Consider the following 25,310-nt stretch of genomic DNA (forward strand, 5'->3'; position numbering starts at 1 on the left):
TTATTATTGTTATACAAGCATATTTACATCAGCTTATTGGTGCTCTGAACTTTTGACTCATTGCTTCGGTACAACAACAACAAACTCATTTGTTTTGTTGCACTAGTGACAATAAGGGTACAATTACAAGAATCTGTAACACGTGTTATCAGAAGAACATTACGAACCGTAGCTTGTTAGTTTATGTTGCCATTGCAACCTGAGACATAGATTAATCATCCCAGGACAGATCACGTTTGATCAATATGCCGCTGTTATCATGGTGTGATGGTTTCCCGTGTTAATATATACACCACTACAGATCAGTCTCGATGGCAGTCGGTAAAGGCTGGTAAACCGGTCGGGAAATCGGAGTCGAGATAGATCAGATGTGATGCTGGTCTACAGCTCTGTATGATAACAGAGGATCTGTCTATACTATAAGCATCATTATTAGAGGGTAAGTGTATTTAATATATTATTTTCCATTTCATTCTTACGTATTTGAGTATGTTAGGGATTTGTGACGTACTTTGCATGGCCAGTTGGCTCATGTTTTCATTATGCAAAATTCGAATAATCGTGTCAATTTGTTTAATTTTATTCATTTTGTCGGATGAAACACGGGTTATACTTTAAGTAGTAAATGTGATTGCGATAAATGTGATAAATATCGAATGTCTCCATTATCCACCGTAAGAGATTCCATTGGGCGTAAAAAGCAAAATAGCTTTTAGAAGACATTTAGTGTCATTATGGAAATGGTTTTGTGTCTTTTAGATATTGGTGAGGTGAAATGGGGTTTAACGTCGCGTTCAAGATTATTGCACTTATATAGCGACGTGCATGCATGCGTATGTGTGTGTGTGGGTGCTTGTACTAGTCCGGACTGATGCCGATTTATAGTGCTAGCACAGTGAGATACCATGCCGCAGTTTAACATGAATACCACACTCAGACACAGTATACTGACTCCGAGCCGACCATTCCTTGTTTTTGCCCCTTAATGCCGAGCGCCAGACAGGGTAACAACAAGTACCATCTTTTAACGTCTTTGGTATGACGCGGCTGGGGATCGAACCCAAGACCTTCCGCTCTCCGGGCGGACGCTCTACCATTAGAACACGGAGGCGGTCTCTTTTAGATATTGATCTATTCTAGTTTAACGGCCCTGTTTGCGTGTATCCGATCACGGGTGATGTCATTGCCGTGTTCTGTTTTGATTCTTTGCTGTTTATTATTAATTATCACTCTGTCGAGTGACGTTCCCCTCGGGATTCCGAACCGTCACTTCTCACATGCGACAGAACAGAATTAATCGGAAACAGCAAAAGGGAATTAAATATATCGAAATTGTCGCTGGATAGGCATGGTCGGCCGTTTGGAGCTTGATGTCTAACTTTGGGGTTATCGTAAATTCGCATTCGTATTCGCATTCGTATTCGCATTGGAGTTCTAATTCTAGGTTAGTATGAGGCTCTCTAGTCGTGTTTAGTACCTCCCTATGCATGTACCTTGTGAATACAATCTCAGTACCACCCTCGTCGTGTACCATGTCAATGGGATCCCAGTACCACCCTTGTCGTATGGCGTTAGAATACGTCTTCAGCAATCCATGCTTGCCGTTAAAGGCGACTATGCTTGACGTAAGAGGCGGCTAACGGGTTCGCTGACTTGGTTGATGCGTGTCATCGTATTCCAATTGGGTGAATCGAGGCTCATGACATCAGACACTGGAGTGTCTGGTTCAGACTCGATTATTTCCAGACGTTGTCATACAGCTGGAATATTGCTGAGTGCGGCGTTCAACAACAAACAGTTCTACCACTGAATTGTCGTATACCAGGTCATTGTGATCGTAGTTCCGCCCCTTGCCGTTTACCGTATCAGTGTCATTTTAGTAACCGCTTTTCCATGTACCATGTCAGCATGTTCTTAGTACTGCCTTTACCGTGTACCAAGTCAACGTGGCCTCAGTACCGACCATTGCAGCGTTTCAGGTCAGTGTGATCTTAGTACCGCTCCTTGTGTTCAATGTCAAAACCATCTTTGTACAGTCCTTTGCCGAGTACCATGTCAGTGTGATCTTAGAACCGCTCCTTGGGTTCAATGTCAAATCCATCTTAGTACATCCCATTGCAGTGTATCAGGTTAATGTTGTCTTAGTACCGCTCCTTGTGTTCAGTATCAAACCCATCTTAGTACAGCCCATTGCAGTGTATCAGGTCAATGTTGTCTCAGTACCGCTCCTTGTGATCAATGTCAAAGCCATCTTAGTACAGTCCATTGCAGTGTATCAGGTCAATTTGATCTTAGTACCACCCCTTGTGTTCAATGTCAAATCCATCTTTGTACAGTCCTTTGCCGAGTACCATGTCAGTGTGATCCTAGTCCCGCTCCTTGTGTTCAATGTCAAATCCATCTTAGTACAGCCCTTTGCCGAGTACCATGTAAATGTTGTCTTAGTACCGATCCTTGTGTTCAATGTCAAAGCCATCTTAGTCCCGCCCATTGCAGCGTATCAGGTCAATGTGATTTTAGTCCCGCTCCTTGTGTTCAGTGTCAAATCCATCTTAGTACAGCCCTTTGCTGAGTACCATGTCAATGTGATCTTAGTACCATTCCCTGTGTTCAATGTCAATTCCATCTTAGTACAGCCCTTTGTCGTGGACCTTGTAAATGTGATCTAATTACAATGTGGTTATTGTGTGAGTAAGTCGTTATATACATATGATATGTACTTATGCAGTCATACCTCACAATTTCATTCTGTCCAGAGCGCTAAGGTGATAGACGAGCTAAACCGTAGGGTGTGCCTCTCTGGTCATTAATCCGTGTATAAACATCTCGGTAAAAGGTGTAAATGTTATTATATGCATCAGTAACGGAGTAATGTCACCTACTTTTAATGAACAATTGGTTGCATAAACGAATATATGGCAGTTGACCAATACTGGTCTACGAAAGAATAACCCACCCAGCGTGCCATCTACCCACCTATTAAGAATGAATGTATGTTCCAAGTGCAAGATTAGGCCTATGCAGAACTAACGTTCCAATAATACTGTCAACTGTATCTACATTGTGGGGGTCTCTGCACAGTTAAAACACTGATAGACCCTTTCAATTTGCCAACAACACATTGTGAATGTAACGAAATATATACCAAAGAAAAACCGCATGTCATAATATTTTTGTAGAAAAAGTACTTTTTGTAGATGGAAAGTATTCCCTGTCCTTGTATTCCGAGTCAATATCGAAGACCTTTGACATTTGCATGATTTGTTTCCTGGTGAACTTATATTAGAAACAGTTTTCACATCCAAGTCATTGAATTTATTTTACGACTGTCGTGCTGGAGACAGTGAGTTAACTGGTACCTGCCAAGACTTTTCCTTAACGTTTGATGAATTTCCAATCTCCATACTCCCACGTGTCCCACGTGTTGCGTTTAAAGCCTTGTACACGTCAGAGATTGAATCTCCTGAAAACCACACATGCGTGTATTTTTTAGGAGATTATATATTCAACAAAGGCCAATTACCTTGAAAGCAGGAAAACTTCTGTTTTGTCAGGTACGTCCTGGTACGAGGGTGAGCATTCAGCTGTTACTTAGCCTGAGTAGGCCAATAATATTGATCACTGTTATGACAGCTTGCTTTTAGTTCCAGCGTTGAACGTGCCTCGAGGTAGCCACATCGCTGATGTACCAGGGGTGGCTGAAACGTTCAGGGCCTAGCTTTGATAGACTGATTTGATGGAGTTAGATGCTAATTACTTTTTATTTGTTTTTATTTTATTTTTTTTATTCATTTTATAGTTGTTTTATTTTTTTATTTCATTATTAATATCATTTTTATGTTAGATTATTTTTTTTAATTTATTTTTTTATTATTACTTTTTTTTCTTCTTTTTTTTGGGGGTGGGGGGGGGGGGGGGAAGGTGGGGCACCGGCCCATAATACACATTACAGTAACATAGTAAGCATCTATCAGGCTTAGTATTATAGAGCATAAATATAATATTATTGGTACTTATAGGTTAGCCTCCATACACGCGGTGCAACCAAGGCGCTAACCTTATCGCCCCGGTCACTGGATCAGAGATATTGCCTTAGGGGAATTTCTGATTTAGACTTGCGGCAAAGGGGTAGCCTAGTGGTTAAAGCGTTCGGTCGTCACGCCGATAACCCGGGTTCAATTGCCCACATTGGTGCAATGTGTGAAGCCCATTTCTGGTGTCCCCCGCCGTGATATTGCTTGAATATTGCTAAAAGCGGCTTAAAACCATACTCACATACTTATTTTGACTTATACCATATGTTCCCGTGGGTGTTTGTTAAGATAAACAATTTATTTTCTTTTACCTATTCGCGAACACCTTACATCATCAGTATTTGGTAGTAAGTGATAACACATGCTCATGATATAGTCGGAATCGTACAATCGACTGTTTTGGGCAGATATTTCTTATAAATATTATATTATCTTTTGTACCTGACAATGGAAAGACAAAGCACTATGTCAATATGAATAACACACATTATTTGCATGAAAGTATGTAATGTACAATCTCCACGGGAAACATTCTTGTGCTACATCTTCTTTCCGCTTACGTACTGTTACGTACTGTTACTGTTACTGTGAATTCAACATCCACATGACACGTGTAGTCAAGATCACAATAGATACAAATCATATCAGCGCATGTGGTAAGACTGTTCCACAGCCAATCTAAAATTATTACATCTAAACCTAGACAAAGCATGCCCATAATTTGACGAAAGATTTGAAGAAAACTATTTTTCACCCTTCAGCATTTAAACTGTCCAAATCATTTACATTTGGAAGGTTCCACAGCATGATGCCAATCTTGACAAAGACAATCACACAACCTGTGCTTACATCAATACATAAAATAAATGATCATTATTTAACATTATGGGGCAATCTACCTGGAGCAATTTACACCAGTATTTGACAGACTTGGCAGTGATACACTCCAACATTCCCAGAGTGCCTTAACAGTTTCTTATATTTACTTATTTTCCAAAACCCTTTTACAAAATTAGGTTTGGACATTTTCGAGTAGTTCACACTTTATGAGTTCAAGGCTAATCAGTGATTGCATGTGACATGCAACATTGTTCTGGTTGTTGTGCACGACGTTTAGCCTTGATATCAGCATAATATTGGCCATTGATAGTTTGGCCTTTCGAGAGGTAGTCCACCAGTTGCTGTCCCACAAAACTTAGACATCATCTTGTCTGCTGATGGAACATACTTTGCTTTCTTCGGAGGACGGGGCATTAGAGGTTTCCACTGCTTTGTGAAGTCTGTGGCTGATGGTGGTGAACCCAAGATTAATCTATGCTTACACAACGATGTAAATAGGCGATGAACCTGACCAGGGCCCACTTGCACAAAGAAATCTTAGCGCTAAGATGATCGTAACTCCCATACTTTAACATAGGTTTGCAATAGCCGTAGCGCTACGATCGCTTTGTGCAAGTGGTGGCAGGAGTCCAAAGCCTTGGAACCCATCGTGCTGAAACCTTTGTCATGCCCAAGTCATTCCTCAGAACTGTATCAACTCCCCCATGCGAGATGCCCAGTGTGTAGGCTACGTGACGTGTCATCCATAATCATGTTTTTATCAACATTTGACATAGTAGTGAAGCTGGGATCATCTTCCCTCTTTGAACTCCGCATGATGGAGATCAGTTTGAAATACTTGATGACAGCTCGGTAGCCAAATTTGTCCACATTCATCAACACAGAACGCCCAGTCACTTTGATGCCTGGAAAATAGCTTCTTTGTTGTGTATTTCGTTCAAATAGAGCAGGTAAGCATGGGAGTACTGTTCTTATAACATGCAAATTGTTAAGGGTATAACACACATCTTTCGAAGTTAGGCTTAGAACGTTTCATCCAGCCCTGGCATATAATCGAACTACGTTTAACGTTGTTCAGATTGTCAGGTGTTGGCAAAATGTGAGCGAACGCTCATCGTTTCATGTTACGCTATCCGATGATTGCGTCCTATTTGTTAAACACGTGTGTCTGGTTATGTCAAGGCATTGTAGCTTGAACGCCTGGACGTAGATTTGAGTCGCTCAAATGAAACAAATATAAGAAACCTCTTTTAAATATGATGAAAGCAAGGAGTTTTAATGAGGCAAGTGAAGGCATTTTTTCATCGTTTTGTTTTAGGGTCTGTATGACAGACAAGATATGTCGGGTAATTGGGTAGTGCTACATGTATACGTGAAAATAAGATTATCGAAATAAAGAGCTCATGATATCAATCACTGGATTGGCTGGTCTAGAGTTGATTATTTACACAGCGCCGTCATATAGCTGGAATATTGCTGAGTGCGGCGTAAAACAACAACCAACCAACCAACCAGCCATGCGCCTGTCGCATGTATCCCGCATGTTACCTTCCCGTGCGCATGTCGCATGTATCCCGCATGTTACCCGCCCGTGCGCCTGTCGCGTGTAACCCGCATGTTACCTTCCCGTGCGCCTGTCGCATGTAACCCGCATGTTACCTTCCCGTGCGCCTGTCGCATGTTACCCACCCGTGCGCCTGTCGCATGTAACCCGCATGTTACCCACCGGTGCGGCTGTCGCATGTATCCCGCCCGTGCGCCTGTCGCATGTAACCCGCATGTTACCCACCCGTGCGCCTGTCGCATGTAACCCGTCCGTGCGCCTGTCGCATGTAACCCGCATGTTACCCACCCGTGCGCCTGTCGCATGTAACCCGTCCGTGCGCCTGTCGCATGTAACCCGCATGTTACCCACCCGTGCGGCTGTCGCATGTTACCCGCCCGTGCGGCTGTCGCATGTAATCCGTCCGTGCGCCTGTCGCATGTAACCCGCATGTTACCCACCTGTGCGGCTGTCGCATGTTACCCACCCGTGCAGCTGTCGCATGTTACCCGCCTGTGCGCCTGTCGCATGTTACCCGCCCGTGCGCCTGTCGCATGTAACCCGTCCGTGCGCCTTTCGCATGTAACCCGCATGTTACCCACCCGTGCGGCTGTCGCATGCGGCAGTAGCCAGGTTTTGAAATCCTTACATTTCTGTGCTGACTGTGAAAATATTTCACATCCAGTAAAAGATTTAGTGGATCTAAGTTCTTCTAATGCGTTAATTGCTTGAAAGTTTCATTACAGCCATGTTTCAAAAGCATTAAAGTTATAAATATAGTGTTTCCTGCAACTGTATTGTTGAAACATGTAGTTGCTTTTAATACATGTACACTAAGACCTAGCAGTTGTGCTACAATACCGTGGCGATGTATTGTGTGAGTGGCGGGTGCTACCGGTAGAGCGGGACATACTTATTCTTTTCGCGAACTCCTATTGTCACCTATCCATTCAGATAATTTTCACCTCTCTGTTGTCTTTTACGCCTAATTTGTTCCGATAGATAATCGAGACTGGTTATTCTCTGTGTTGACGTTTCATATGTAATGATCGACGGCCAATACCTGGCGTCCCTAGTGTATTTTCACAGCTATTCCTGAGTATTGGCTATATGTCTTTATGTCCCACTTTGTGTATGAACTCTTGGGAGCAAGACAAGCCTGATGGATCCATGCTTTTGTCAGCTGCAATTTGTTACATTTGTTAAAGTGCAAACCATTTCAATACTTATATTTAAAACTTAATTTATCTTAAATACCTAAGTGCACCGAAATTCTATGCCTGTTGTCTGTTTAATATATTCAGCAAACATTCGGCGTTTCCCCTCTTATCATAAGCCCCGTCCGGGCAGGACCATTAATCAATAAATGTCAATTAAGACCTCCTTACGTCGCCAGATCTTACGCACATACATGCTCGTGGGTTAATGACCTTGCCCCACGTTATATAATACCTCCATCTACAAAACCTGACTGACAAGGTCAATCAGGGAGACGGGCCTAGATCATTGACTTGTTAAGTGACAGAGCGGGTCTCCGCACCAGGAACATTGGTTACGCAGTCCCGGGCCGGGGTGCGCTCTGTCACGTTATTATCAACCTGTACCATTTCGACCTGCAGCCATAAACATAGCTGCTGTCATCTTAAACGTCACCCATGAGTTTTGTATTCCATCATCACCCTGAGCTACCATCCGAGGGCAAAATGTACTAGATTAGATTGAAAGTCGCAAGTGATTGTGTACATACCAGTCCTCCATCAAGACAACCTACCTCGATCTATATGTAGATATGGCTAATGGGTATATCTCGATTGTATAAGTCTTTACATGTGTGACTGAGTTAGTAAGTTTGGTTTGAACAGTAATTCCAGTATATAACGACGTGTCAGCTTAATGTGGGAGGAAATTCAGCCCGAAGTTGGTGCGGTTCTTAGCATATACAGTTACCACTTTGGTGAAACCTACGAGCATATGTTTGGTGCTGACGAAGTTAGAAGCATAATCGGAACGAATCGGATTCGAACCCGAGATCACAGGTTTCAGGTGCCCAAGGGACGCAACTCTGGGAAGCTTATTGCGGTTCCTTCGCCGACTGAGCCACCCAGGCCTCCCTTTACTTGAAGTTGATCTTTTGTTAAGGTCATAGCGAATGCATATCGAAAGTGAAGCATGTGGTTTTATAAAGTGTAAACGACGAAGAAGATTTAACCCTTTCATGTGTGACCTTAGCGACGTCATGGCTATCCAAGAAAAAACACTAAGACTTAAACTTTTAAGTTTTAAGTACCTCACCACCTGTCTCTTCACCGGTAATACTATAACATATCTGACACTCTATCTTTCTTATTTTACCTTTACAAGAAACGGCTGTTCATTTTTCAGAATAATCAGACTGCTTTTAAGGTTATTGACGTTTTGTACACTGGTGCTGCGAGATTTGGAAGCAGTACGGGGGCGAACCGGGATTCGAACCCACAATCATAAATTTCTGGCGTGCCCAAGGGACGCAACTCTGCACAGCGAATCGCGGCGCCTTAGACGACTGGGCCGTCTGTGCCCCCTACCCCCGTACTGATAGACTGATAAATTACTGCTTAATTGTAAATGCTCTATTAACACAAAAGCAAATTAATTTCCACTTGATTAATTAACACCATGTAAATTTATATTAATATACTGTCAAGTTTCCTTTCGGATGTCTAGTAATATTTTGCGTGACACATGTTATTCCTTCTACAGTGACGAGGTAAAGACCATGGATGACAACACGTCCTTCTTGTTTGGTGAGTCAATTAATACCACGGATGTCCCTTCAGCAAACCACCCTTCTGTGCCACATCCTCCCGCCTACCTTCTCGGCACAGCCACCGCCCTCTACGTCGTCGTCTTCGTTGTAGGTCTGTGCGGCAACTTTGCCGTCATCTCTGTTGTTCTGCAATGTCGTTCCATGAGAACCTTCATCAACTTCTTGTTCCTGAACCTCTGTCTAGCTGACCTGTTTGTCCTCCTGATTACCGGACCAACAGCAGTGGTGGACATCTATGCCCGTGAAGTGTGGTACCTCGGCAAATCCATGTGTGAGTAGCAACTCGCGTTTGTTAATTAGATTTGGTCTTCAGCAACCATGCCTGTCGTAAGAGGCGACTAACAGGATCAAGTGGTCAGGGCTCGCTGACTTAGTTGATGCATGTCATCGTATCCCAACTGCGTATATCGAAGCGCATGATGTCACTGGACTGTCTGGTCAAGACTCATTTATTTACAGACCGCCGTCATATAGCTGAAATATTGCTGAGAGCGGCGTTAAACAACAAACTAAACATGGTCGTTAATTAGGAGCGTGTTTTCAAATGGGTTATCTAGTTTAAATACGAAAGCTAAAGATAAAAGTTCTCATGAACACAACTGATATTTTCATAACACTTTCTTAATGTTTCAATTATTAAAATGATACAGAGCCAGTGCATTCCTTCTCTTAACATTTACAAAATTCAAAACCTAGAATGTTTAGAGAGTATCATTTATATTTTGTATTACACACGTTTCGTAGCTGCGTGTATTCTGTGTATATTTTGACTGTTTATTGTACAATGTAGATGGGATGGCTCTTCAGATAGTACTTTCGTAACATTAACTCTTGCGAAACCCAAAGTATATAACGCTTCGTATGTATTCATAACTGTTCCTGTATAACTTCAAGCACACATGTGAGTGAGGGGTTTGGGTTTAACGATACTTTAGTTTCACCAAATATCGGGGTCAGTATAATTTGGAAGGCAGTCCCAAAAAGATGCATGTACTTGGTGCTTGCATGATGGACAGAGACAAATCTGGGACTCATGGGTCTTAGATTCATGGAAGAAGAAATATCTAAACTGCAGTGCAATCGATTTTTAGGGAACAAACGTCCAACTTGAGATTGGATGTCTGTGTATAAATACTATGTATAGTCATGGGGATAATTGGCTGTCTGGCATGGAATGGTTTTACAGCACTGTCCGATTAATGCGAAACCGGTAATAGATCCAGTTGGCTTTCTTCAGTGCGATGTATATCTGCTTCATGACCCTAAGGCCGTTCTGTATCCCTCTTGTTTTCTATTATAACAGAGCAGGGGTGCTCAAAAGAAATAAAACAGAATTACATCTTCTGAAACATACCACTGCAAAATGAGATAACATTCCCTAGTTCATGTTATTAAGATATATTCAAATTCAACCTTTATTTTGCTTCCGGATACCTTCAGTGTCCTCAGTGACGAGTTCAAACCAGATGGATAGCATATTGCTGTTACTTCTTTATAGAGTTGTATTCTCATTCGCATATACAAAACACACTGTTGAATAATGATACATGATGTTTTTTGACATATGTCCTAACACGTTTATCGGCCAGGCATGATATAACTGCATTTTTATTCAGAACAACAAAGCAAACTTTACATCATGATTTGCGTGTTTACGTGGATTGACTTCATGAACGTACTTTAAGACAATACTGATATTTTGAAATTACATTCTATTTTGTGCTGTTTTGCTTTCTTTCATTAAATGTGTGCCGTTTTAGAATAATCAACTATACTGTGAAAATAATCTTTACATGGACATATTCTTCGTAAGTATATGTTAATTAAATTCAAACAAAAGCTTCAACATACGGTATAAAATGACTGGTATTTCAAGCATTAACTCGTCACTCCTTATAGTGTTATGACGTCTGCCATTGATGCATAAGAAACGAACGAACACGTATATACGTATATACCATATTATATATATCGAATAGGAAATACTGATATGGGCTTGAAAATGTTTTCTAAGCAATTGTTACTTGGAGCTAATTCCAACATGTATGGGTTCTCGAGCAATGCTACATTCAGGGTAAGTTGGTGTTTATCCATAGGTTCAATTATCGGAGACTTAAGGTTATGTATCATTTCTAAAAGACTATTTGTGAACTATATTATTAATTTTAAATTTTGACCGTTTTCCTGTTGGTAGTAGGTGAGGTGACAAGTAGTTTAGCGTCGCGTTCAAGATTATTGCACTCATAATGCGACGTGAATGCACGTGTGTGTGTGTGTGTGTGTGTGTGTGTGTGTGTGTGTGTGTGTGTGTGTTCTGTGTGTGCTGTGTGTTCTGTGTGTGCTGAGTGTTCTGTGTGTACTGTGTGTCTATGTGGGTGGTGGGTGCAGCATTAAACAACAAACAAACAAAAATATAACCATATTTGACAAATCCGCAAATACACCTGGGGATGTCTGATGATAAAGTAGGTTGGAGGTGGTTTATGGGCAATGTTACTTCTAAAACGTTTCGGCAGTATCTGGTATTCACGGTTTCAGGTTGTCAAACTGCGAATGCAGTGACATTACATGAAAGCATTCCTATATTCCGTAATGCCGATGAACAACCAACAACTGTAACATACAGTCGAAATAGAGTTATCACTTACTTTACTCATTTCATTTCTATGTTAACCCACGTTTCCCACTATTTAACCAGGGGGCACGGGTGGCCCAGTCGTCTAAGGCGCCGCAATTCGCTGTGCAGAGTTGCGTCCCTTGGGCACGCCGGAAACCTATAATTGTGGGTTCGTATCCCGGTTCGCCCCGATTATGTTTCTGGGTTTGTCAGCACAATACCCGTGCTCGTGGGTTTCTTCGAAGTGGTAAACGTTTGAGACCTGCATCACTTCGGGCTTTCCTCCCACATTAAGTTGACACACCGTGATATAACGGGAATAATGTTAAAAGCAGAGTTAAAACCCAACTCACTCATTATTTTACGAAATGTTGCAGGTCACTTCATCACATTCCTCGAAAATGTCGTCAGCCACGCATCGGTATCCACGATTCTAGCTATCAGTATAGAGAGATTCAGAGTTGCATGTCGGACGCAAACGCAGCTATCGACCAGAACCAGCGTCATAGTGAAGGCCTTCATATGTGTGTGGACAGTTTCCATCATTTCGGCTATCCCGTTCTTCTTCATCACGGAGTACAAGACCTTGCCCCTGGTGGATGGTACTCTAGTTCCGGTCTGCCGAACTCCAATCCACAAGACCTGGCATAGGGTGTACATTGTCCTCATCACCAGTTTCTTCTTCGTCATCCCGCTTCTCTTCATCCTCACCCTGTACAGCAAAGTTGGAACCAAGCTGATATCTCTGTACAGGATCGAGCGTAAGAAGCTGGAGACCTACCCGAAGGAGATAGTCAAGCTGAAGAGACAGATGATTCAGATAATCGTCACGGTGGTTCTTGTGTTCTTCATCTGTCACACGCCTTACCGAGCTCTCGTTATCTGGACAATGTTTGAGGATCGGGGAACCCTACGGAAATTGGGGTTGGAAGGATATCTGGCCGTGCTGTATTTCCCTCGTATCCTCCTCTACTCCAATCACGCTATTAATCCATTTGTGTATAATTTCGTGTCACGGAAGTTCCGACGAGCTCTACTTTGGGTGTGTTGTGACCGACGGCGCAATGTTTCCCGTATGAATAAACATGAACAGGCTGAACTACAACCGAGAAGAGGGTCGAAATTTCAAAATGGTTTAGCTAGGTTTGGCAGTGTTCCGAAGGAAGAGATAGAATACATCGTTCACACAAATCGCACCCAGCGGAACGATTTTTTAGTATTATACGAAAACCTATTAAACTAAAGGGCGTTCTTCTCTAGTTTGTCGAAAATGTGTTTCTTCACATACATGTACGTCAGTATTGACAATTGTAAATATATATCCTTATAACTTTATTTATCATCCAAAACTGGCTCCCACAGGATATATCGCTTGGGTGAGATCGAGCGATATCAACTGTAGATATCGCTGCAGTGAAATTACATCCCAATGCTTTGCAGACCATTGTGACGCCACTGGTTACCATGACGTCACAATCAAATGACATCACTAATGGCTCTGCTACTGAAGCTGTTAGTACTTTTTTACACTGAAGACACTGCTAATAACTGTCAACAAATTGAAAAAGATGGAAGAATGGTGTTGGATGATAAATAAAATCTCACCCTTGTGTCGTTTGATAAAAGTGGCAAAAATCCTCGGCAAGCCTCGGAATGTTTCCACTTTTATCAACTCGTGTTGATATATTTGATATCAAAAGACACTCGGGTGAGATTCTCTGTATAATAGCTTCATTTGAAAGGCATATTTTCGCAATTCAATCCAGATGCAGTGCTTATTAATTGTGTGCATCTGATGTTATGCATTATTTTTGGATGTTTGCCTGTGTGATGTCCTGCCAGATAATGTGTGCACATGGGCAACGGACTAAGGGTGAAGGATAAGTGATCAGGTACTCAAAAGTATCACAACTATATTTGTTTTTTGTTTTTTATCAGAACACGTCGGTACGGGCCTTGCTGTCAGGCATGATATAACTGCATTTTTATTCAGAACAACAAAGCAAACTTTACATCATTATTTGCGTGTTTACGTGGATTGACTTCATGAACGTACTTTAAGACAATACTGATATTTTGAAGTTATATTCTATTTTGTGCTGTTTTGCTTTCTTTCATTTAATGTGTGCCGTTTTAGAATTATACTGTGAAAATAATCTTTACATGGACATATTCTTCGTAATGTATATGTTAATTAAATTCACACAAAAGCTTGAACATACGGTATATAATGACTGGTATTGCAGCATTAACTCGTCACTACTTATAGTGTTATGACGTCTGCCATTGATACATAAGAAACGAACGAACACGTATTTACGTATATACCTTTGAAATGTTGCATCAGACTTACAGGAGAGAGACACATTTGTCAATCGAAGACATGATCTTTCAATTTGTAAAGATTATTTTGTGTAACATTTTGAATTATATATCTTTTAATCGTTATGGTGAAAAATGTTTCAGCTGCAAGTGTATTTTCATCTAAGAAATGAACATTAAACGGTCGTTGTCCACCCATGTACGTTTTCGTCTTTATTGACTGTCATAGTCAACATACACAAATACATACAAACACCTATATAGCGCTAGCATTACAGCTAGCACTGCTCAAACGACAATAGAAAAGTCACTGAAACATCACCAGAGACCCAAGTGAGAGAGGCCTGTCTGGCAAGCCTGTGACTGGAATATGTCAAACATTAAAGTAAAGGCGATCTTGAAAAGGCGAGTCTTCAGCTGGGACTAATTGTTGCTGTGATCCGATGTGAAGAGGGACCTTGTTCCATTGGTATGGTGGATCGTCGTACGTTTTATGTGAGTGGAGACGAAACTTGCAGAAACACGAGGTAAAAATTCGGTTGGTGCTGATTCAGTCGACAAATAGGCTGCACGTGAGCTTGTACATTTACTCACTTGAAGACATATATCAATACTTTGCACAGGCAGCCAGTGTAGTTTTTTACAACTGGAGCGATGTGGTAATTTCTCGTTTTACTTGCAGTTCTTACTGCTGCATTTTGTATCCACTGCAATTTCGTTTAGCAAAATGTTCCGGAGGCCGACGAGAAGTGAATTGCAACAGTCTATCCAAGATGTAATATTGGATTGTATCAGTGACGAAGCTGAATGATGATTTAAGTGCCTCCATATCAGAAAGATGTTCCGGGTATGATGATATGATAGTCTGCAGATGGTGCTGACATGTGACTCAAGATTTGCGAGCCTGTGGGCGTGTGGGAATTATGCAGTTGACAGCCTGTGATCATGTGGTAATTATGCAGTTGACAGCCTGTGATCATGTGGGAATTATGCAGTTGACAGCCTGTGATCATGTGGGAATTATGCAGTTGACAGCCTGGGAGCTTGTTGGACTAATGCAGTTGACAGCCTGTGAGCTCGTGCGAATTATGCAGTTGACAGCCTGCGGGCGTGTGGGAATAATGCAGTTGACAGCCTGTGATCATGTGGGAATTATGCAGTTGACAGCCTGTGATCATATGGGAATTATGCAGATGACAGCCTGGGAGCTTGTTGGAATTATGCAGTTGACAGCCTGTGAGCTCGTGCGAATTATGCAGTTGCAGTTGTTTCAAATGATCCATCGGTGTCTACTGCCTTAAGAAGATCATTCATATAGTAGTATCACTTTATGGCCGACAGGCAACAACAACAATCATCATAATTATAAACTACGTGCATTTGATAGCTGCTGTTTTTCGTCCAATATGGGGTTGCTTGAAGCGCACTTATTACACCGGGCAGTGGATCAGTGTGCACTCAACAATCATTCTCAGGAAAATCCCCGGGGAGCACACAACCCAAGCTGCCTGTGAGGCTCTAGAAGGTTAACAGCCACATTGCCATCTCATCCTCCGGGTACACATTCACTGCTGGCTGAAAAGAGGCACATTTCGAAAAAAGTCACTTGCCAAAGGAGACAACACATGTATTACATTGCTTCAGTGTAGGGCAGGACCTAAGCCTTAGATACTCTCATGAGCCAAGCTGCCAAACACGTTCAACCAAGGACTCTGCGCGGACAATGCTGCTTTACTTCACCTGATTTGTGACCTGTGAGCTGTGCGCAGGACCACATGCCACCACGTTCGATTCGTCATATCAGGTAAGAAGTACAGTAAAGTACGGTTATAACGAACTCAATAGTTCGTTGTAAGCATATAAACAGCATAACTACAGCAAATAGTCGGGACCAAAAAAGTAAGTTCGTTATAAGCGTGTTCGTTATAACCGTAGTTTACTGTAGTACAATAGTTTTCTTGATCATCCACGTCAGCTTTGGGCGTGTCAGGACTGTTTTAAATCAATTTCTTTACCTTACACTCTGTAGTTGGTTGGAAGAGGTGTGAGGGGAGAGTATTCCGTTATCTGTTCTAGATCTGTCTGCATATTATCAATGGTCGGTGATCATCTAAGGGCGATTACTCTTCCCACGAAGTACTGAAAAACGTTTTGAAAGTTCATCTGAAGAATTGTAGAATGACAATTACACTCGTATTTGCTTGAACAGGAGTCTGTGAAATATCCCCAGAACATCCTTCAGTTCGATGGCAACGCCCATATCACTAAAGCTGCAATCAGTTCGCAAAGATGATTTTCATTTATGTCAAACACCGAACGATGACGTTCTCATAAGGACACACATTTGCTTCCTGTGGGAAATAGACTTTATCGCTCTAAAATCCTCTTTCTCCGATATGTTGACGTTTACGCCCATTGGAGTCTGTTTCGGCAGATGAGCGAGGCTGTGTTTCCTCTGGCGCCAAGTGTTATGTTTCGTTCAATTAGTTTTAATGCTGAAAATATAAGGTGTAGATTGAAAAAAGATTATGTTTTAACATGCATACAGTGTTCCATGATGAAATGTTTGACAGCTCTTTTCCGCATACATCTAAATATATCACGCTTTCGAGAACACTGCTGTTCATGTTGTTAAATACTTTGGAACACTCACCAAACTGGGAGTTAAATTACATTCTTACAAACATACTTCTGAAGGATCTCTAAAAATAATAAACTGAATGAGTGCGTGAGCTTTGAACATTATTTCAATAATATCTCCGCGTGTCACCTTAACGTGGAAGAAAAGCGCAAAGTGATGTGAACGCTTTAAATTTTGGTGAAACTCAAGAGCATGGGTATGGTGCGGACAAACCATTGAGCATTTGAAAAGACCCGCGAAGATCCGGGGTAGAATAGGTCTTCAGGAAGCCATGCTTGCTGTAAAAGGCGACTATGCTTGTCGTAAGAGGCGATCGGGTGGTCAGGCTCACTGACTTGGTTGATGTATGTCATTGTATCCCAAATGCGTGGATCAATGCTCGTGATTGTCTGGTCCAGACTAGAATATTTAAATACCGTCGTCATATCGCTGGATTATTGCTGAGAAACATAATCGGGGTGAACCGGGATTCGAACCCACAATCATAGGTTTCTGGTGTGCCCAAGGGACGCAACTCTGCAGTCTGCCAAAGAATCTCGGCGCCTTAAACGACTAGGTTTCCCGTGCCCCCAGCCGAACTGGGGATAATATGGACATTTGAACATGCACTCAACCCGTACACTATGTTGCACACATGTAACGGAGGCTATACAATGTTATAAAATTTACATGGCGTTTCACACCTCATACCTCGCGTACTCACCGTTCTGTTTCATCATTGCGGGTGCTGCCGGTAGAGCAGGCCAAGCCTACCATTTTCGCGAACACCTGATGTCACTTATTTGTAATGATCCCTTCATATAATTTTCTTCAATAATTTGCCCTTAACTCACTATGGAATCTGTCAGATATTCGAGACTGAATAATCTTTGGCGTTATCGGTTTGAATTTAAGGTGCATGAGCTTCTGGTGGATAACACTAGAATGGTGATAGTGTGGTACGAGAACTATGAGGTGGTCTTATTTGCGAAACACGCATCTTTTACCTGATTGCAATATTGCCGCATGCAAGATTCTAGTCCATTCTGGTTCGTAACAGGTTTGCATGTGAATCTGAATGTAAATGACTTGGAATTTCCATCGCATGCTACAAATAGGTGGTCAATATCGCACCGTGGCAACCCTGTTGAAGGATTAGCTCCAAGCAAGGCTTGGTAGATTTCCGTGAAGTGCATGCTTCAACTTAATCTGGAATCTGCATTTGAGTGAGACAGGAGTCTGCATCCCCTTTAGACTTTGACATTTTGATCAGTGGTGTGAGGAGATGTTCGGTTGAAAGTCATTTCCGATTGCGAAGTACTGCCATTCTGAATGCGACTTGATTGACGAATTAGGTCGCCTTAATTTTGTTTAACGCAGTGCCTTATGTTCAAATACGTACTCATTATTTCCTTTCCGAGTAAGGCTAAAAAAATGTTTCCCAAGGATCGGCATGTGTCACTTTAAATCATTTAAATCCAGTCCTTTTAATTGCCAAAAAAATATAATTCTACGTCATATGGGGGTAAAATAAAAAGTGTTCCTCCCGCATACAAATGTTTTTCAATACATCGGGAGGTGGATTAGCCCAGTGGTTGAAGCGTCACACATAGTACCCATGTGGAAGCCCGTTTCTGGTGTCCGCCGCCGTGATGTTGCTGGGATATTGCTAAAAGCGGCGTAAAACCAGTCGCTCACTCTTTCAATAAAGAAAAAAATATACACATTCAATCCAACCGCCCTCGTGAGAAAAATGTGCTTGGAATAGTGGTTGAATGTAATGCCTACAACACTGTCAGTCATGCGATCAAGCAGACAGCATCGCTCAAACAGAATGACACATTGTAACCTAATATCATGAGATGAATGCCCTTGCCAGTAATCGATAGACCTGTGACGATCCGTTTTAGAATTGGTCTTCAGCAACCCATGCTTGTCGCAAGGGGCGACTACGCTTGGCGATTAACGGGATCGGGTGGTCAGGATAGCTGACTTCGTCTTATCCCAATTGCGTAGATCGATGCTCATGATGTCAACCACTGGATTGTCTGGTCAAGAATCGATTATTTACAGACCGTGGTCATATAGCTGGAACATCGCTGAATGGGGCGTTAAACAAACTACAGCAATCGATATTGCTCATGTGAAGTCTCGTACATACAGTAATCTTTGTCAGAAAACGAGATAAGTGGTCGTAAGTGATAGACAAGTGTCAACATAGTACTTATGTAGACATTAGTGTATTCAGAAGGCGGACACTCTTGGAGGTGACTGCAGCTTCCACTTAACCTAATTTTCTATTGAACTGTCACTGAGCAAATTGGGGCACGGCTGTTCTCTAGGGCACCGCAATTCGCTGTGCAGATGCGCGTCCCTTGGGCACGCCAGAAACCTATGATTATAAGTTCGAATCCCGATTATGTTTCTAGGTTTGTCAGCATGCACCATATCCGTATTGTAGATGTCTCCGCCGTATTCCCTCGTTGTCATTCAATCAAGCCGCTGGGCTGAAGCCTAGCATGTATGTGTGGCAGTTTTAATGTCATTTTTTTCTATGCCTGGATGAAAGGAGAATTTGAAGTTTCTCCATTTCAAGAAACCGTTATCGGCATTTTGAACGTTCGGGTGCAGACTTAATATCAAAGTGTTCAGATGAAGAAGTATATCAAAGTCCATAGAAGCTCTAAGACGAAATAAGACTGTTTCTTTTTAAACCTTTGTCCACACAGCTTTTTAAAGGGTACATGATTGTAATATTCATCGAATTATATCCGTTAGAAGACACGGGCATTAGTACATGTACACATTTTATGATATTTGAAGCATCAGTTCTCCATATAACGATGTCTGAATCTCACCAGTGTCAACAACTGAACCATGTTTGACTAAACTGGATACTTCTTTTACATCATAGTCTTGTGGAAAAACAAATTGCCACAAGCCATCAGTCAACAGAGATCAAGAGACCAGAGACCATTTCATCCCATCCGCCTACTATGAATTCATTAAGCAATAATTCCCACACCTATGCAACTTGTCCTGTTCAATTGGCTTCATGTCCCATTGGCTTCTACCTATGTGTTTTCTGTCCATCATGTTGTGACAGTATTATCCTTCTGTTGTCATTACTTACTCGTGTTGCGTATGCAATTGTTACTGTTAATCCTCCACCACTATATATTCTGTACAATGTTCCTCATTCAGTCTTGCTACTCAACGATATACGGATCTATACCGAAACGTCGCCTTTACAGTATTAAAGACGTTGGTGTCCATAAATTGTGTCTACTTTGTCAACCGTCAACTTCTAAGTAATACCTATCGAACAATTTAAACCAACACCATCCGAAGAGAACGACCAATCCCAATGTACTCGACTGCAATCAACATCTGGAAATATTCTTTGAAAGGAAGATATACGATATTATTTACACATGTATGTTTAGTGTTTACTCCGGACATGGAATCTTGAAGTCTTCATTCCACGTGCATGAAATGCTGACAAATAACGCTCTTTCTTCCTGTGCAATTCCCTAACATCAATACAATTTGTGTCAATATCTGCCGATGAAAAATACTGAAAAATTCAGTTTTGTTATATTGTCTTGTAGTTTTCAGAGGCACTCGATGCTCATGAAATAATCAATATCAATATCAATCACTGGATTGTCTGGTCCAGACTACAGACCTCCGTCATATAGCTGGAATATTGTTGAGTGCGTTTTACAGGAAACAAAAAATCAAACAAACATGTGCTGGGACAGTTACTGACTATCAATGATATTTATTTAAGATTTGATTCTCACTTTGTATAAGTTCACTGGTGTGAGGGCAAAACTGTAAGAACGTCGAACATGGCGTTGACCTTCATACAATATCTGGAAACCTTGAAGTTTAGCTCCATCTCGATGAACGGCGGAGGAGTTAAGGATTAAAGCAATGTTGTTGATTAGTCCTCCAGTAATTTGACATTTCATTCATGCAAGAGATCAGATGTAGCTCGAACGGCGCTAATTAAGTCACAGCGAAACATTACGTTGCATTAGAGATATTATCACAGTTTGATGTAATGTTATTCATGTTCACAGAAATTATGTTAGGCGTGCAGGCAATTCAGTGACAACTGATGCCTGTTTTATACGGGACATGGCTTATGGCAAGTTATATTTATGTAATTACAGAAAATTTACCATCGATCTACTTCAATCTTTATTTCACGTACTGAAGAGGCCACTGGCCTATAGTACAATTTGAAGAATATACAATTTTATACAATTTATGTACATATCTCACCAAATCACCTCACGTCATTCCACATCGCATCTCAACACAGTCACATAATTTCACACATACAGTACAATACCATACCCTGTAATTTCATAATTTCTATTTTACCATATCACAACTTGTTATATCATACAACATATTCTATAACATCATGTCATATTGTATCATTATTATAAGATCATACTATATAGTATTATTTCATGTACCATTATCATATCATAACATACCATACATACCATCGTTCCATATATCACACCTATATTATATCACATTTCATTATGTCATACCACACAACACATTAGCAATTTCATAGCTTGTCCCATCATATCTTATCATATCATACCATATAATGCCATGTCATTCCATGCCAATTTATATCATATCAATCAATGAATATTTATTCAACACTGGACGACCGCAAGCCATATAATTTGTACACTAAAAAACAGTATTTACCCAATTTCTATAATATACATAACATATTGCATCATATCCCCTCATGTATCATATCACACCACAACACTTATTATATCATATCACATCATGTCATGACACATCATATCATTTCATATACATATAACTATACTAAACCATTTGTAATATCACGTCCCACAATATCATATGACAGCCTAATAGTTTAATACCATTTCTAACTCTTTTGTTTGTAGTTTATTCAAATGGCAAATATCTATAAAAGTGTACTTAATGTATATACACAATAGTTTCCTAATACCAAGCAGCTAAGATTATTCTTTCATAAGGTTATGTCAGTATAAAGAGGCATAATATATGTACATGGAAACATTTTGTAAGATACTTCTTTTTGTGTTTGACAGCAGTGTAACACATTTAATAATATTAGGGTACCTGTAATAATAAGCTTGCAGGTATTTTTCTCTAAGGTGTAAATACACTGGACATACAAGTAAGAAATGAAATTCATCTTCTACTGAGTTTAAACTACATAGATTATAGATTCTTTCTTCACGAGGAATGTTTGCATAACGCCCTGTTTCTATTGACGTGAAAGAGCCGTTCGAAATCTTTTAACATTAATTTTTGATAAATAATCTTCCATAATCATTTCTGATTTAAACATTTTGTAATAAGAGCGCTTGTTTGTTAGAGTCAATGATGCAGTCCAAGATTGTAAATAAATATCCTTTAATCTCTGGGTTAATGAAAGTATAAACATTGATTTGGAATACACATTTTGGTTTTGCCAAATATCACCAAAGCCACAACTGAAAAGTAATTCTCTAACACCTGTAACCCAGTTTCTTTTCCCATTATTATCATAAACTATCATCATATTATAACACTTTTTTGGCAGTCTATATGAGGGCATGTCAATAAGTCTCAGCCAGTATTTAATAACTTTTATATTTGAATATACATAGAAAGGGAATCTTCCACATTTTCCATACACCACCAAGCTGGAAGTGTTTATTTTAACACCTAGATACGTTTTGCAAACATATAAATGAATCTTTTCTATGGCTTCAAAGTACTATAAACCCCAGACTTCTGCCCCATACAACAAAATGGGGAGTATCTTTATATCAAATATTTAAAAAAATGATTGATGAGAAATGGTTTCTAAAACTTTCAAACTCTTATGGATACTTACAAAGACCTTTCTTGCTTGTAAAACAGCTTGATACAAATGTTTATGCCATGACAAGTTTCTACTGAAGTAAACACCAAGATATTTATAACATCCTGTAGTTTCTATTTTTTGTCCTTTAAAGGTCCAATATTCTTTACTTGCTCAATTAAATCCTCCATTAAAATTACCTCCATTCTTAAATACCAAAACTTTTGTTTTACTCATGTTTACTGTTAGCTTCCATTTATTGCAGTAATTTTCAAGTTCATTAATTTCGATCTACTTATGACAACCTTCAATGCAGTTGACCTTAAAGGAAGTATACATCAAATCATCGTATTCGACTGTTGTACCGCAATGACAAATGACTGTAATGACCAAGACAAATTGTCATGACCAATGCAATGTTTGTTCCTTTGTTGTTACTTTATATACGAGACTGCACATGAACAATGTCTATTGTTGTTGTTTGTTTAACGCTGCACTCAGCAAAACTCCAGCTATATGACGGCGGTCTGTAAATATTCGAGTCTGGACCAGACAACCCAGTGATTGACATCATGAGCATCGATCCACGAAATTGGAATACGATGACATGCATCAACCAAGTCAGCGAGCCTAACCACTCGATCCTGTTAGTCGCCTCTTACGACAAGCACAGTCGCCTTTAACGGTAAGCGTGGGTTGCTGAAAACCTATTCTGCCCCGGATCTTCACGGGCGTCAATGTTACGAGCATCCAATTCGCCGCCGCAGCTATGGTAACAAGGAAGGTCGATGGCAAAATGACACCATTGCTTTGTACTATTTGTTGCCCCTCACAGTGAGAGCCAGACTATACAATGTGTCGTTGAAAGAAATCAAAAGAAATCAGCACGTTTTGCTGATGAATGGGACAACAAAGAGTAAGAGCCAACAGTATCTGGTCTTGTGAGTATCGTTCTTGATGTTGCTTTTAAACATTTGGCCAAGTCAGAACATGATGGCGTCATCGGTAGAAGGCATCGACTGATTAAGGGGAAACAGAACCACAAGACCATAATATGTAAGCATTAATTGTTTGATTAAAGGATATGGTATAAGGGACATATCAAACAAGACCATCGTGTTAACTAAGGAAAACATCTGCCAAATCCACCAATAAAACCCGAAGACATGTTCATTCTGTTGTGTACTGGATGATTTGGAGCATACAGATAACAAACTGTTTTTATAACGACGAAGTGCTTTTATTGATATTCCTTTCCTGAATTCTATGATGACAACAGTTTTCTTAATTGCAAGTGATAAGCACACATACTGTCAGTGGAACAGATATGACCTACTTCGATCAGCATAACAGATTAGATTATTGCAGTCTCCACTGACACATTATCACTTTCCTGACAACGGCTTTCAACAAGTGAGACATAGAACTTAATACATACAGATTATTCAGATTATAGTATTGTTGCTTGGCTCGGACGAACAAAGATTCATACAAAAATCGTCTCTTATGTCAAAATGGTTATCGTCCACAATATTAATATAAAAAAGGGAAAGCTCAAAACATGATTCAGGTGCAAGACTTGCCAAATTGTCCATGTTTCTTGAATTAACTGTGCATGGCAACTGCAAGAATTGCAACGAGTGTGACCCTTCGCTTGTCTACACCGTACGCGTGTGTGTTCTCTAATTTGTAAACCTCTAAAACCAGCTGCTTGTTTCGGGGTTTCCACAAATGATTATGACATGGTATAACAAAAATGGCTTTCCTCAAAAATGATTTTGACATGCTATAACTGAAATGACGTTAATGGTGATAAAGTAAACTTGCTCTCGCGCTCGAAAAGTGTAACAATATGTACACGTACCTGAAAGGTTAAGAACAGGATATTAAGTCAGAGTTGAAAATAATAAATATATACCATAGTAACTTGTACGATTCCGACTACAACATGAGCATGTGTTTATGAATCACTTTCAAATATATAGTGATGATGGCTGGTGTTTGCGAAAAGGTGAGCGGATCTTGTCCCACGGTGGCACCCGTCACAAACACATGCAAAGGAAAGTCAGTTGTTCATCTGAATATATAGTACAAGTAAAAGTTGGGAATTGCAGTGGACATTATCTTTTAAATTAAGGTAAATGATTAGGGCTGGCTCATCTTTTTTACACCAATAACAATTGGAAGATTGATCAATCTGCGAATCAATATCGTCAACTTCATATCAATTTTTATATGATCACTGTTACTTTTGTACATTTGGTCATTCCACAACATAACATAACACAACCATACATATAAATATGTCTACGTGTTCATGTGTTTTCTAGCAGATCCGTTGTTGAAAGTCATCATATCATCACACCTCAGAACGGTTTTCTGAGAACCGAATAATGAAAAACGCTTATATTCAGAACTCTTCAAGGAATAATGTAAATATCTGAGAGGAGGTTCTAAGAACGCGAATACTGGAACACACTTATATTCAGAACTCTTCAAGGCATAATATTAATATCTGAGAGGAGGTTCTAAGAACGCGAATACTGGAACACTCTTATATTCAGAACTCTGTCTTGGTTGTATTATTTATGTGTTTTAGTAGTATAAAACCAAAGTTATTCCCCTAAAGCCTAGTTGATGTTGC

At 40.4% G+C, this 25,310-nt stretch overlaps 1 protein-coding gene across 1 annotated transcript; it reads left to right on the forward strand.

Annotated features, from left to right (window-relative positions):
• The first annotated feature begins 9,172 nt into the window (after positions 1–9,172).
• On the forward strand, positions 9,173–13,083 carry LOC139449722 (growth hormone secretagogue receptor type 1-like). Its single transcript, XM_071231240.1, has 2 exons — positions 9,173–9,494; positions 12,218–13,083. The coding sequence occupies exons 1-2, from the start codon at positions 9,173–9,175 to the stop codon at positions 13,081–13,083; spliced, it is 1,188 nt and encodes a 395-aa protein (XP_071087341.1).
• Positions 13,084–25,310: the final 12,227 nt, after the last annotated feature.

Source organism: Haliotis cracherodii, unplaced genomic scaffold (assembly GCF_022045235.1).
Source record: "Haliotis cracherodii isolate W230 unplaced genomic scaffold, xgHalCrac1.p SCAF_10, whole genome shotgun sequence".
Taxonomy (NCBI): Eukaryota; Metazoa; Mollusca; class Gastropoda; order Lepetellida; family Haliotidae; genus Haliotis; species Haliotis cracherodii.

Bases quoted from the DNA above. Each gene is read 5' to 3' on its own strand.
- LOC139449722 (XM_071231240.1), top strand. From the start codon at position 9,173: ATGGATGACAACACGTCCTTCTTGTTTGGTGAGTCAATTAATACCACG. The intron at 9,495-12,217 runs GTGAGTAGCAAC...GAAATGTTGCAG, and splicing joins GTACCTCGGCAAATCCATGT to GTCACTTCATCACATTCCTC.